This window comes from Lemur catta, chromosome 25 (assembly GCF_020740605.2).
Source record: "Lemur catta isolate mLemCat1 chromosome 25, mLemCat1.pri, whole genome shotgun sequence".
NCBI lineage: Eukaryota > Metazoa > Chordata > Mammalia > Primates > Lemuridae > Lemur > Lemur catta.
The window spans coordinates 5,041,861-5,055,752 of NC_059152.1; the positions used below are offsets into that span (position 1 = coordinate 5,041,861).

At 33.3% G+C, this 13,892-nt stretch overlaps 1 protein-coding gene across 16 annotated transcripts in view; it reads left to right on the forward strand.

The window, feature by feature from the left end:
• The window catches only part of CEP170 (centrosomal protein 170), a 91,039-nt gene that overhangs the window by 39,334 nt on the left and 37,813 nt on the right, over positions 1–13,892 (forward strand). For 10 of the 16 annotated variants that reach the window (XM_045537214.1, XM_045537225.1, XM_045537228.1 and 7 more), the window contains exons 8-9: positions 4,884–5,360; positions 9,684–10,327. In XM_045537214.1, coding sequence (XP_045393170.1) covers positions 4,884–5,360; positions 9,684–10,327 — 1,121 coding nt within the window. The remainder of the gene's footprint in view (positions 1–4,883; positions 5,361–9,683; positions 10,328–13,892) is intronic. The other 6 variants (XM_045537223.1, XM_045537224.1, XM_045537226.1 and 3 more) reach the window with 2 other exon arrangements.

The window sequence follows — 13,892 nt, forward strand, 5'->3', positions numbered from 1 at the left end:
CCACATAAATTATGCTAATTCATACCTGCTTCTCTCCCAGGACACATATACACACATACATCAGACGATATAAAATTCTAAATGATGTATCTGTATATATTGCCATAATGTAACATTCTTTCATTCATTGTTTTGTGTGTATGTGTTTTCTCCACAACTAAACTATAAATGCCTTATTTAAAGTGCCACATATTATACTTTTATTGTGCACTGGAGCCACCTAGTAGAGAGAAGAAAACATACCAATTAGGTGGTTAAGAAAACACAGCTGAATGTAACTATTGCCAAATTCTGAAAGTAATTGTGATAGCGATTTTGTTTGGGCCTTAAAAATTTAGCCCACCCCCACCACCCAGAGAACAACTTCTGAAATCTGAAACATATAACTTTTAAAATGCAATGAACTATATGTGTGATTTTTGTATAGGAGACACAACCATGACTTATAATAATAGCTGACCCGTCAATGGCACTTAATCCAGATACTCTTCTAAGTGCTTTGTATGCACTTAATTATGTACTCGTCAGAGCAGCGCCTAAAGGTAGTTACCATTAGCTTGTCCATTTTATAAATAAGGGAATTCAGGCATAGTAATGTTTACTTACTTGCCAAAGTCACCTAGTTAGCAAACAAACAATGAAGCTGGAATTTCAGCTTGTGTAGCCTGACTCCACACTACAAGCTCTTAGCTCAAACAGTTAGTATTTCAGTGATCATTACTGTTGTAAACACACACACATATACACACAATCAGTGCAAAAGGATAGACTTCATAGGGTGCAAAGATTTAAACACTCCAAAAACAAATAGGCATAAAAAATTGATCCCTCAGACCTCAGCATAATAAAATAAATTTCAAACTGTGAAGCATCCACCAATAATAGTAATTGTTTATATCCCTCTTTGTGAATCCACATGTATTCCGAATCTGCTGAAATCCTAAAGCAAATATTTACATTAGAGCAATTAGTTCTTCTGAAATTGTGTGAATATTTTGAATCCTATTAAAAAGGAAAATGTGTCCTCAGTTTAGCTATAGTTATGCTCTTCTACCTGTTAACTTGGTCTCAGCATTAATTTAGATTATAATTAAAGGCCTTTAAATGTTGTACACGTTTTGAAAAGGCATGTGCAACTGTGATTAGTAGATTCTTAGCTCTTTTATATTGATTTTTAATCAAATGAAACTAAATTTGGAAACTTTGAAGTTGTAGCCCCTTTTCAGCAAATGGGGTTTCCCAGTCTTTGTAATTTGAAGTACTTGAACAAACAGGCTAGGTTGGTTAGATGTCTTAAGCAGAATGTGCCATGATAACTATAGTCTTTGTCATCTCAAATTAGTTTAATATTTAATTTAGTACAGAAGAGTGAAAGGACCATTTATTCTGGGTTAAGCATAACTATCCCTGAAAGGTCATGTAATCATAAAATACTTTAAGAACATAAGCAGATTATCACCAATTGCTCTTCTGATTTAGATATACAGAATTAATTCTAGCATAATCAGTCATTAAATAATTTTACAATCTAATAATGATTAATAATATTAATATAAATACATATTCAGTATATTATTTAGTTTAATTTGATATTAACAAAATGAGTTTTGAAGGTAAATGAATGTTGAATTTCTAAATTCCCGAGTTGTTCTGTCAGTGTTCTGAGTGAGGAAGTTGTTTTATTTTTCTATATCGATTTAGTAGACCCCTAATAATTTTTCTAGTAGGCACTTCCCAAGTGTAGTAATAGAACCACATTGCATCTGTTTTTATCATCTTCAGGGAAATGAATCCCTCCACAAGATGATTGAGCTTTACTTTTATAATTGACACTTTTTAAAAAAAGTTTAACCATTTCCTGCCTTTCTATTTAATATATTACCCATATCAGCGCCTTCTTAAGAAAAGGCTGAGTATAAATTAATTTTTTCTTTATAACTCAGAATCAATGAACTGTGAACCTTGCAGTGATGTCCTCAGGAGACTTTGAAGTATGTAAGACTGTTGGCCCTATATACTGAGTGGTACTGGACTACTGTGTTTTTGAGGCCATTTGTCTGTTCTTGATTGTTTTTCATCTTTTCTCTACCACTTGACTCTTACTTTTTAGTGCAGTAAGTCTGGCCTTAATCCTCATTTCTGTGGCCCCTCCAGATTTGCCATGTGATCTTAGTAGATTGTAAAAAGACTGTATGTGAGGAACTTAGTAAAGTTTATGAATATTAGAGTATAGGCATTGTCATATCTGTCTTGGGTTTTTTAGAGTTAGTTTTTGGTGTTAGTTTTTTTTGTCTTCCTGATTCTTGGCTGTGTTGCAGAGTTAGAGGAGGAAAAGAAAAAGAAACATTTATTTGTGTGCCTACTTTGTGCCAAGCCTTTGTTCTGGGTCACATATTATCTCACTAAATGCTCATCTCACTAAATCTTTGCAACAGTTTTATGGATAAATATTGTTTTCTGATTTTACGATGAAGCAAATGAGGATTAAAGATTGATAGAGACAGGATTTTTCTGATTTCAAATCTTGTCCCAGTTTTCCACTAAACCAGGCAGCCTTTATGATCATCAGATCATAGCATGGTCCCTCTCCACTCTGCTATGCCACTTGATATTGTTAGATGACTGATTTCTAGATAAATTAGGTATTAACTTGTATAAATTTCAAGTTTCTAGTTCTTTGAGTAAAGATAATTTAAAGTAGGGAATGGCTTAGGGAATGGTAACCTTCAAAACAGTGATGTGCAGTTGTTGACCACTGCTGTTTTAATGTGTTATCATGGGAAAACATATTGAAAACATGTCAGTATTAACTGTGAACTTTTCTTTTACAAGAGAGGAAAACTGGGAAAATATTCTTTTGAACTGTGAGTGACAAGTGGATGATACATGCTACATCCCTGGACTAGCTTTTTGTAGTTTTTACTTCATAGCTTAGCCACATCACTTTTATTAAATACTTGGCTATTCATGTAGTAGTATGAGTAGAAAACTACCACCCCCAGTGTTACTCTGTCACCTGAAGGATGGAAAAAGCAAAAACAAACAAACAAAATATATGTGTATGAAAGAGAGAGGAAGGATAGATTTATAAGCCAATTATATGGACTTGGCCAAGTACTGTACATTGTACATAGTAAATAAATCAGTGTCTAAAAAGTAGAAGAATAACATTAATGAGTATTAATACAGAGAGAATAAATACATTTTATTCTCATGGTAATTTTAAGTGACATGACTTCAGAGTAAACATTCAAAGTTTAGGTGGACATTTTATTTTTTAAAAAAGATAAATTAACTCTTTAATAAAGAAATTTTAAAAACTTGACTTTACATTATTGAGTCATATTGTATAACGTATTCTGCCAAATACCCTGTATAATTATTGCTCTGCTAATGAGGAGTTTTTCCAATACTCTTCTTTCAATTTTAATGATAAGAAAAAATAGTTGATTTTGAAAAGGATAATTTTTACATTGAAAGTTGTGTTACATATTCTTTCTGCCTTCTGTTTAGATTTTTGTGGACAATTTATTATTATTATAATATTATTTTAGAAATGGATCTTGATGTCTTCTATGCCCTATCCTGCACATTTGATTATAGGATGTTACTGTACCATTCTTCTATAACTTAAAAGCAGTTTTATGATTGTCATTCAGAGTACTTTCAAGATATTAATTTTAGCATCTGATGACTCCCACCAAGATTTGGTATTTGAACAGTGTTTCAGAAGATCAAATGCTTTGCTTAATTAGAAAATTATTGCCTTTTCCTCCTGATAAATTGTCTGTAAATGATTTTTCTATCAATCCATTTATAAACAAATAGATTCTTGAGCTTTAAGGAAATATATTTTATTTGAACTTGCTCTTCACGATCTTTAAAATAGATGTAGTTCTTTTACTTCCTCAACAACAGGGCAGTATAATCTTTAATTTTTAAAACAATTTCTTTCTTAACATACTTAAAAGAGCATTTTAGTTATTTTAATTTATATACTTTTGTGTGTTTTATTTATAAGTGCATCTATTTTTATATCTTTAAATTTGTTTTTGAAGCACAGAAGAATAGTAATAGTATCCCAGTATTGCTTGCTCCTTCTCCCAGCTCTTGTGCACATTCTGCTTTGTAGAAATGTAAACTCATTTTCTTCTGGAGTTACTGGCTGGCAACTAAATTTTCTATTTTTACCTTATTTCTTTCATACTGCTGCTTGGATTGCAATGCTGCAAGAAAACCACATGTTTTATCTTTAACCACTCTTTTGGTCTTTATAAAATTATCTTTGACACATCAGTGATGTTATTTTTGTCATTCTTAAAGTAATGTTTCTGAATGTAATGAAGAATGGTAAGTGGAATCATTACTTCCAGAACATCACTTGCATATTTACTGCATGTTTGTATCCTCATTTGAGCACATGTTCTCCTTTGGAGCTCGAAGCGTGTTCATAGATATTTCAGATATTTCATCCTCGTGACTTGATAAGGAAATTCATGTTTTTTTATCACTCTACATATATACAATGAACATGCATATCCATCTATATTTGATTTCAGTTCTTTTGCACCTTGATGATTTCTAGATCCAGGTTGGAAAAATCATGGACCTAGCCATGCAAGATCCATCTCTTAACTGCTTGGCTGTCCTTTGCCATTGCTGCTCTTATCTTGCAACTCCTATTGGTAATTGAATGGCATGTTTATAATCAAGATTCTTTCTTCTCTGTGATGTTTGTTCTGTGATATAAATGCCGTTGTTTTTCATCCAGACTGTGATCTGCCTTCTGATTCTCAAGGAGTAATACAAATGGCCGTTACCAGATGCCGTTAAGTGCCAGAAGTTCTCAAATACTTTGAATTTTCTCTTATTTTTCTCATTAGGGTGCAGCATAGATGCCAAGCAAGTTGAGGAACAATCTGCAGCTGCAAATGAAGAAGTACTTTTTCCTTTCTGTAGGGAACCAAGTTATTTTGAAATCCCTACAAAAGAATTTCAGCAACTATCACAAATAACAGAGAACACTATTCATGAAATCCCAACAAAAGACACACCAAGTTCCCATACAACAGGTGCAGGGCATGCTTCATTTACCATTGAGTTTGATGACAGTACCCCAGGGAAGGTAACTATTAGAGACCATGTGACAAAATTTACTTCTGATCAGCGCCACAAGTCAAAGAAGTCTTCTCCTGGATCTCAAGACTTGCCGGGAATTCAAACAGGAATGATGGCTCCAGAAAACAAAGTAGCTGATTGGCTAGCACAAAACAACCCTCCTCAAATGATATGGGAAAGAACAGAAGAGGATTCCAAAAGTATTAAAAGTGATGTTCCAGTGTACTTGAAAAGGTTGAAAGGTAAAGTGAATTGATCATTTCAGAACTTCCTATTTTGTGATAAAGGACAGTCTTCACAGTTACCCTACTTCTATTAGATAATTATATGGCAGAAAAGTCTGCTTTTTCAAAGTTTAATTTTAAAGCTCAAAAGCGAGCCAGACTGCCATGTCCAACTTATTCAAAATAGTCTTTCTTCATTTTCTTGCCAAAACCAGTTTGGTTTTGTGAATTTATATTTATGCCATTAAATGTTTCCTTTTCCTGTGGAAATATAAAATTTATTCATTTCACCAGTGGAATTTCCTGGAAGACAATTCTCATCATTTTCTTGATTTAATGAAAAGATATATCAATATCTATATTTTGAAGGAAATTTCAAGCCGTTTGGTATGGGCCAGCAGTTCTACTTGGGTAATATAGTCATATTGATGGAATGCTTCAAATTGTTCTCGGTGGTTCCTCATAAAACAGAAATTTTTGGTTTAGAAATACTAGGAATCTATTAATTTAAAAATTTTTCAATATTAAGACTTTGTAAAACTCACAGATGAATGTTCATTTGTGAAGTAGTTATATGTGCTGTATTAGTGTAGCACTTGGCCAAAATTAATAAAATTTTTATGCCTATACATTGAGATATCAGCTGATCAGTTTTTTCCCATTGGTTTTGTCAATTAAATTTATCTTACAATTGATTTAATACAGATTTATGTTAGTCCTATTTTTATTTAACAAGGTATCTGTAAGGAAAACAATATTGAATAAATTACAATTGCATGTTAATCTGACTGTTCTTTTACTGTATTAGGAGTTAATAGATTTAAAAAAGATGCTCTTTGAGATCAGAGACCATATATTATTTACCCAACACTTCATTTGGTACTTGAACATGCAATAGGTACTCGGTAAATTGAATAAACAATAAACGACTTCTCTATGACAAGACTGACTCTGATTTAATCTGTACTTATGCCCTGGCATTCTGGTCAAGTAATGAAGAAATAATATTCATATACGTATTTCTGATTTGCTTCTAAGACATTTCAGGATAGTGAGATGATGTGATTACCTAATTCTTTGTTGGGGCCTATTACAATATTTAGTTATAATTTTCAGCACTTACCTGGCACATGTACTTTTGAGATATGATAGTGAACTTTTACTTCTACTAGATAATTTTAATACATAATTGAGACCTATATATGTATGTAAAGGTTAAAGCTCACAAATAAAAGCTACACATTTGTTAACTGACCATTTATATGAATTGGAGAAATAATGCTGATATCCTTGGTATAATTTAAGAGGTAGCAGCATGATCCTTTTAGAAATAACAGTCTTTTTTAAACCACTCTTAATAAACAAACAGTGAGTTAGATCCTTTTAAAAGATACCATTTTAAAATAACCTTTATTAAACCCTTTTATATTATAACTCATTTTAGTCATTATAACTATTTTCTGTGTTAACTGTTATTTTTAAGACATTCTCTGCTCTTGAACAAGGCTCATTTGTGAACCTGATTCCAAATAGAGGCATTAATGTCCATATCAGTGTATCGATACTTTCATGATTAGAAATTTAAAAATTTTATCAGAAGCTATATAATCAAATTACATTGTCCTTCAAAGTTGATTTGTAGATAGACATACATTCCAATATGGTGCCATTGCTGAGAACTCTTCTTTTTGATTTGTCTTTAGACCATTTTGCAAGCCATCCAAGAAAAGGTTTTTGTGAATATAACTCATTTTTGATCCAAGACAGATCCATTTTATTTCTCTAGACATATTTATAAATGACATGAGACTTTTTTCAAAAGTCAGCTTCCATCATTAGATAACAATTTTCTAGGATTTAGTATATCAAAAGTATATACGCAGACTCTAAATAAATGTAATTATAGCAATTAGTAATAATTGTATAAAAATTAGACTTTCGGCAACTGTTTAGATCAGTCAAAAAATTGAAAGTAGGCAAAACAAAACAAAAACAAAAATCTTGCTCCTACAAGAGTAAAGTGCATGCGCTTTGGGACAGTGAGGAAAATAATGTTCACAAAGCCCATACACTTTCACCCTTTGGGAGAGTTGCAGCTTCTTTTGGCCACAGCTACTGACTTGGTACAGCTAATCTACCCTAAAAAATATTAAAAGAACGCCAACATATTTAGACATGATTAATAATAGGCAAAAAGGAAAGTAAGAAACTTAGTGAGGAGTTTTCTAGTGATCTTTTGTTGCACAAAAATGGAAAATTGCAGCTCTGATTAGTTGTTTCACCTTGTGTAACACTGAGAAATGCAGGAAGATATAATAATTTTCCAGAAAAGAAAATGATGAATCCATAAGAGAAGTTTTAAACTATAAGTTATAGGAAAGATATTTCAAAGGGCCTGACACCACTAAGAGCCAAATTTTATACATTGGAACAAGAATTAAATTCTGTAAAGATGATATTTTCGTTAAAATGTTTGAGTGTGTATCTGATACGGGTTATTTTTTCTTATTATACAGGAAATATTGGAATTTAGTTTTTTCTATCTCTTTACAAACTGGATTCCTTTTCAATAGAGCCTGTACAATGATGAAATAGGTTGTTTAATGTTTTTAATGAATTTTATATTTCAACTAGTGGTTTTGTTTGAGTTTTGTCTTTTATCTGCTATCCATGATTCCTTGCTTAACTGCCTGAGGCAGGGATTCTATTAATTAAGCACCTGTTTTTTTTCTTTTCAGATTGCATTTTGAATAGTCAGTAATTTGAAGAAAGATCTTCAGATTTGTTGTTCTATCTGAGTTTTATAGTATTGATCACTATCACTTTGATGGGAATACTCCCAAACACCCTTCATTTTAGTCTTGTTCACTCCGTTTCCCTTACTTTTATTGCCTTTCCAAAACTTCATCCTTTTCTGTGTGTTCTGTCATTCTCTCTTCTGAATCTTCTCGCTTCCTTTATGTACCACATTTTTTACCGCCAGTCGTTTCGTGTTAAATCATAAGCAGCAGCTGTTAACCTCTAAATTCATTAGGAACAAACCTATGAGCATTAAAACTCAACTTTTTCCGCATACATATATCCTTTGCTCCTCCCACCCCCACGTCTTTCATTTCTGATAATTATCTTGTTTGGTACCACGTTATTCAGCAGGTGTTCACATTAAAATTTGTAGCCCAGGAAATTTAAAAATCAGATTTAGTCCAGGAAGTATTGTAATGTCCCTGGTTGATTAAATTCATTTATAGCTTCTAAAGAAGCCATCATTTAAGCCCTGATTTGTGATTTCATCTAAAATATGCATAGAATAACTCTTGACTTTCCAGTAATTTTGTGCTATAATAATGTAATTTTCATTTGATTATTTCTTCTAAAGTACTTATTATTTAGGTAATGAGAATTTTAAATCAGTGAAAAATCAAGTTGTACTTACATATCTAATGCTTAACAGAACTATGAAAGGTAACTACTTAGTGGTTTTCACTTGCTCTAATATAGAAGAACCTTTGTTAGGGAGTTGGTTTTTCAAAATTCACATATATTCTACCTCAGCTCTATTTACTTTATGGAGAAAACATCTGGTTATATTTAGCACCGTGCTATTTGCCCAATAGGTGCCTGGATTTATGTAGGGATTTCATAGACTCTTCTTTTCCTTCATAGGTCTCTTAGCATGCTTTATTTAACTCTTTGAAGCCACTGGAGTTTAGAGCACAAATGTAATTTCCAAAAATTCTCATAGCTAGAAAGATATTTGGAAATATTGTACAGTAATTAGTGGAAACTACAAATTTGAATCTTTTTATTAAGGAGGAGCTATATGCTGAACTTCCGAAAGTATTGAACATCAGTGAAAGTTAAGATTCATCACACTTTTATGGTATTTGTGTTCTCTTTCTCTGTAACAGTAAGCATTTTAGTGGTGTCACCCTTTTCTTATCTTTCTTCCTCTCTGATGCTAGAGTCAAATTTTGATTGTTAAATAAGTTGTAAGACTGAAAGGCAGAATTAATGTTTATTGCTGTTATGATTATAAACTATCATAGATGACAGAGCATTGCTTATCTGTTAAGGCATTGATGAACCATTATAAAGTTAAAATTTGGAGAAAGAAAGGCAATCCTATTCAGCTGTTTATAAAAGACCTCATTGTTAGTTGATAAAATTTGAATGTAACCATTGCAGTTGAGGGAAGTTTGCAGAGCCTGTTACTGAACAGAACATATGACTTTGGATTGAAAGGGGGAGGGGGGCAAGACAAATAGCACTTTTGTATATGCTTCTGATTTTCTACATGGGATTTTTTTCTTCCCCATTGTGCGGTTTCTTTTTCGTGTCTAGGAAATAAACATGATGATGGTACCCAAAGTGATTCAGAAAATGCTGGGGCTCACAGGCGCTGTAGCAAACGTGCAACTCTTGAGGAACACTTAAGGCGCCACCACTCAGAACAGAAAAAGCTACAGAAGGTCCAGGCTACTGAAAAGCATCAAGACCAAGCTGTTGTAAGTCAAACTGCTTTTATGATTGCATTCTTTGATGAAGACAATCCCAGAAAGAGAAGGTCGTATTCTTTTTCTCAAAGTGCGGGAATCTTGTGTCAGGATACTACATATTCAACAACACATACAAAACTTGAGAAAGCAAAGTCTCCAACAGCAGATGCCAAAGTGGTTTCTTTGTCTTTACAGACTAGCTCTGCGCATCACAGAGGGGGGCATGGTCTTCCACATGGGAAATTGTTAAAACAGAAATCAGAGGAGCCATCGGTGTCAATACCCTTCCTACAAACTGCATTATTAAGAAGTTCAGGGAGTCTTGGGCACAGACCAAGCCAGGAAATGGATAAAATGTTAAAAAATCAAGCAACTTCTGCCACTTCTGAAAAGGATAATGATGATGACCAAAGTGACAAGGGTACTTATACCATTGAGTTAGAGAATCCCAACAGTGAGGAAGTGGAAGCAAGAAAAATGATTGACAAGGTAAATAATTGAAATTTGAGTATGATGTTAGTTCTGTGGTATATTTGACTGTTGGAAATTATTAGAGAGTCAACATGAGATGTTCTCATGCAGTCAGTGGTATTGGAACTTTAGGGTTTTGTTAGGGAACTACAAGACTAAAAGTAAAACCAAAATGCTTTCTGATTTCATTTTGCTTATATTCCAAATTTGCCTGCATTTCATATGTAAAGTCCTGTACATTTCAGCTGTTTGAACCTTTTAAATTTGTGTGAATTTAAAATAGGTTTTAAAAATAGTATTCTTTGGACATTCTTGCCTTGCATTTAAAAAAAATATTTAAGGACATTCTTGCCTTGCATTTATTTAAAAACTAAAACGAAAAAAAAAAACCAAACGTTGTTATAACCCTGTTAACATAAATATAAGTGTTAGCCAATAATAGCTAACTGTAGGTTTCCTACCTACTGATTTCATGTTGGAAACAGATGAAAATACATGTTTTAGTTAATTTTGTTCTTGTCCTCATTTTATTTTCTTAATTTCTATTCACTTCTGTCTTTGGTAATGGAAAAGAAGTGTATGAAAACAAAATCAGTTTTTTCTTATGGTAATGTCAGTTTAGGCAAGTATATGCCCAGTTGTGATGATTGTCTACGTTTCTAATATGTTCATTGATGTTATTGATTAGTACGTCTAATGATTGTTGTATGGTTTAAAAGGTAGTCTTTTTCAATTTGCCCATAGCAATGGAAAGTTGACCTTTAGAATTAGCTATTTATTTTACCTCCTGGAAATTAGCAGCTAAGTTTGGCTAACCATTAATCTCTTATTTACATGCTTATTACTCGAAGTGTGCTCCATGGGTGAGCAGCATTAACATTACTTGGGAGCTTGTTAGAAATAGACTCTTAGGCCCATCATAAACATACTGAATCAGAATCTGCATTAAAACAAGATCTCCAGAGGCTGGGAAGGGGCATATGTATGGGAGAGGAGATGAAGAGAGGTTGGTTAATGGGCACAAACATAAAGTTAGATAGAAAGAATAAGTTCTAATGTTCAATAGCAGAATTGGGTGACTATAGCTAACAACAATGTATTGTGTATTTCAGCATAGCTACAAGAGAGGACTTGATGTTCCCAACATATAGAAATAATAAATACTTGAGGTGATGGATACCCTAAATATCCTGACTTGATCATCGCACAATCTATGCATGTAACAAAATAACACATGTACCCCATAAATATGTGTCAATAAAAATTTTTAAAAAACAATAAAGCCCCAAGATCTCCAGGTGACTAGTATGCATATTAACATTTGAGATGGCACCAGTTTAGATGCTAAGTTTTCAGAATATTCTCTCAGGGAGTGAGAAGGATAACCCTTTGGGATGCAGGAAAAATATTAAAACTTAAGTTGGCTTTAATTTCATATTTTTTATTTTTATTTTGAGATATGTTCTGTGGTATATATAATCGATTACTACATTAGTATACATAAATAATTTCTAAACATACATTTGTTGAGGAGTACATGCTCAAAATTTTTTCCTGTTGGGATGCATAACTCCAAACACTTTAGAGACCCATAAGCCTAGGAAATCGGTGTTATGTGAGCAATATTATTATAGTTGATAATAAGAGAAATACAGGGTTTAAGAAACATTAGAGATTTCAGTCGTAATGATTGATTTTTTTTCCATTAAAAGATTGTTTTACAGTGAGGGATTGTATATATTATAGTACTTAAGAACATGTACACTTGCAGGGAGACGGATCTGGGATTAAGTTTAAACTCTGCATGTACTAATAATATGCCCTTAGGTAAATTAAACCTCTTTAAGCCTCAGTTTCTTTTATCTCTAAAATGGAGGGAATTTCACCAGAATTTTTTGAATTCTATGAAAAGAATTCAATTCAATAAAACATATAAATTTCCTATCTTATTATAAGAGTTTATAAATATTAGCTCTGTTTATTTTTATTGTAATTAGGAGTTTCCACATATGAAGCTCTACACAAGCACTGACAAATCCTGGAAAGTTCTTTTGTCACAGAAAGGGTCACATACATTTGCCAAAGTGGAAGTCACACTGTGAGGGACCTGCCTGGCCAGGGGAGCAGAAAGCCGAGAAAGAAATCATGGTTGCAGATGAGGCTCTTTAGGAAACTGCTGGATAGAGAGGATGAGCACAAAACCTGGTTTACACCTGTTGCCTGTAATTATCATGAGCATCCTTTTTTCATTCTCAAAGAGAGTCTCAGTTTTCACAGCAAATTATATTGTCACACTATAGATGGAAACCCTAGGATTTTAGAACAAGATTTAGTTAAGGGGAGTAATGACAGTATATGACTGATAATTCAGAGTCATTCTTAGAAAACAAAGCTGAGACTGTACTGCAGGGAAAAACAAGGGTCACTACATTATCTTGGGACTACTAAAGAAAACGACCTGCGATTCCATTAGCTGTGGTTAAAGTAGGAAATCATATTCAGGCTGATGAAAGTCAGGCTCTGGGAAACTAAAGCAGTGATTCAGGAATCAAATGTCTGAAGACAATGAAGTGACAAAGGCCAAGAATAGCCAGAATGAAGGCATCAGAAGCACTTTGAGAGGATAGAAGTAGATACGGGCATCATATCGAATTGCTTGGATGAGCTCTGTCGTCCAGTTTCCCCCTTGTGAAGTTTGAGAGTGTGTGATGGAAGTTGGGGCCATCAGCTGTTGTTGTCTGTCTGAATTTAAATATTCTTTGGTCCTGAAAATTTTCATGTGGCCTCTTTTCTATTTTACCCCATCATCTAAGAGCTGGTTTATTTCATTGATTCATTCATTTAGCAACTTTTATTTAACACATTGACTGCCACACTAGAAAAAAATTTGTTTTCCTTGGGGCCATGGTGTTTTATTAAGAAAATTGAATAAAAACTTCTAAAACAAAACTATCCTTTCTAATTTAATGAAAAATTTGTTGTTTTTATTGTTTTCTGTGTGTGAGTTATATGCAACTTGAAAAACAGTTCATGCGGATCCCAAGGTGAAAAGACGTGTGAGTTACACATGCTTCACAAGGCCCCGGGCTCAAAACTAGCATGAGTTAAATACAACTCACATGGCAGTTAATGTGCTAACATCAACTATGTGCCACTCTTCATGTTAGGAGAGGACTATTCAGATTGAAACAACTGAGTTCTTAAGAAATAAATATGTGGTGGGGTAGATATACGCAGGTGAAAACAAATAAATTCAAAATAGCGTGTCGAATGCTTTGATAGACATAAGTTTCCAGGAGGAGATCATCAGTCTTCCTCAGAAAACATCTGTTTCTCAGAGAAGTCTTTAGCCAGTTGGTCTAAAGAAACTCCCCTAGTCACTGTCATCTACTTGTTTCATTTTAGCCATAAGCTGTTTCACTACTTCACTAGTTCCCTGTTTATTTATTTGCCTTTCCCCTCCCCCTGGAGAGACACACACGCGAATGTAAGCTCCATGACTGCAGGAACCTAGTGCCAGCATACGAAATTTCCTCAATATATATTGAATTTAATTACTAACTGAGCTAGTTTTGAAACATAT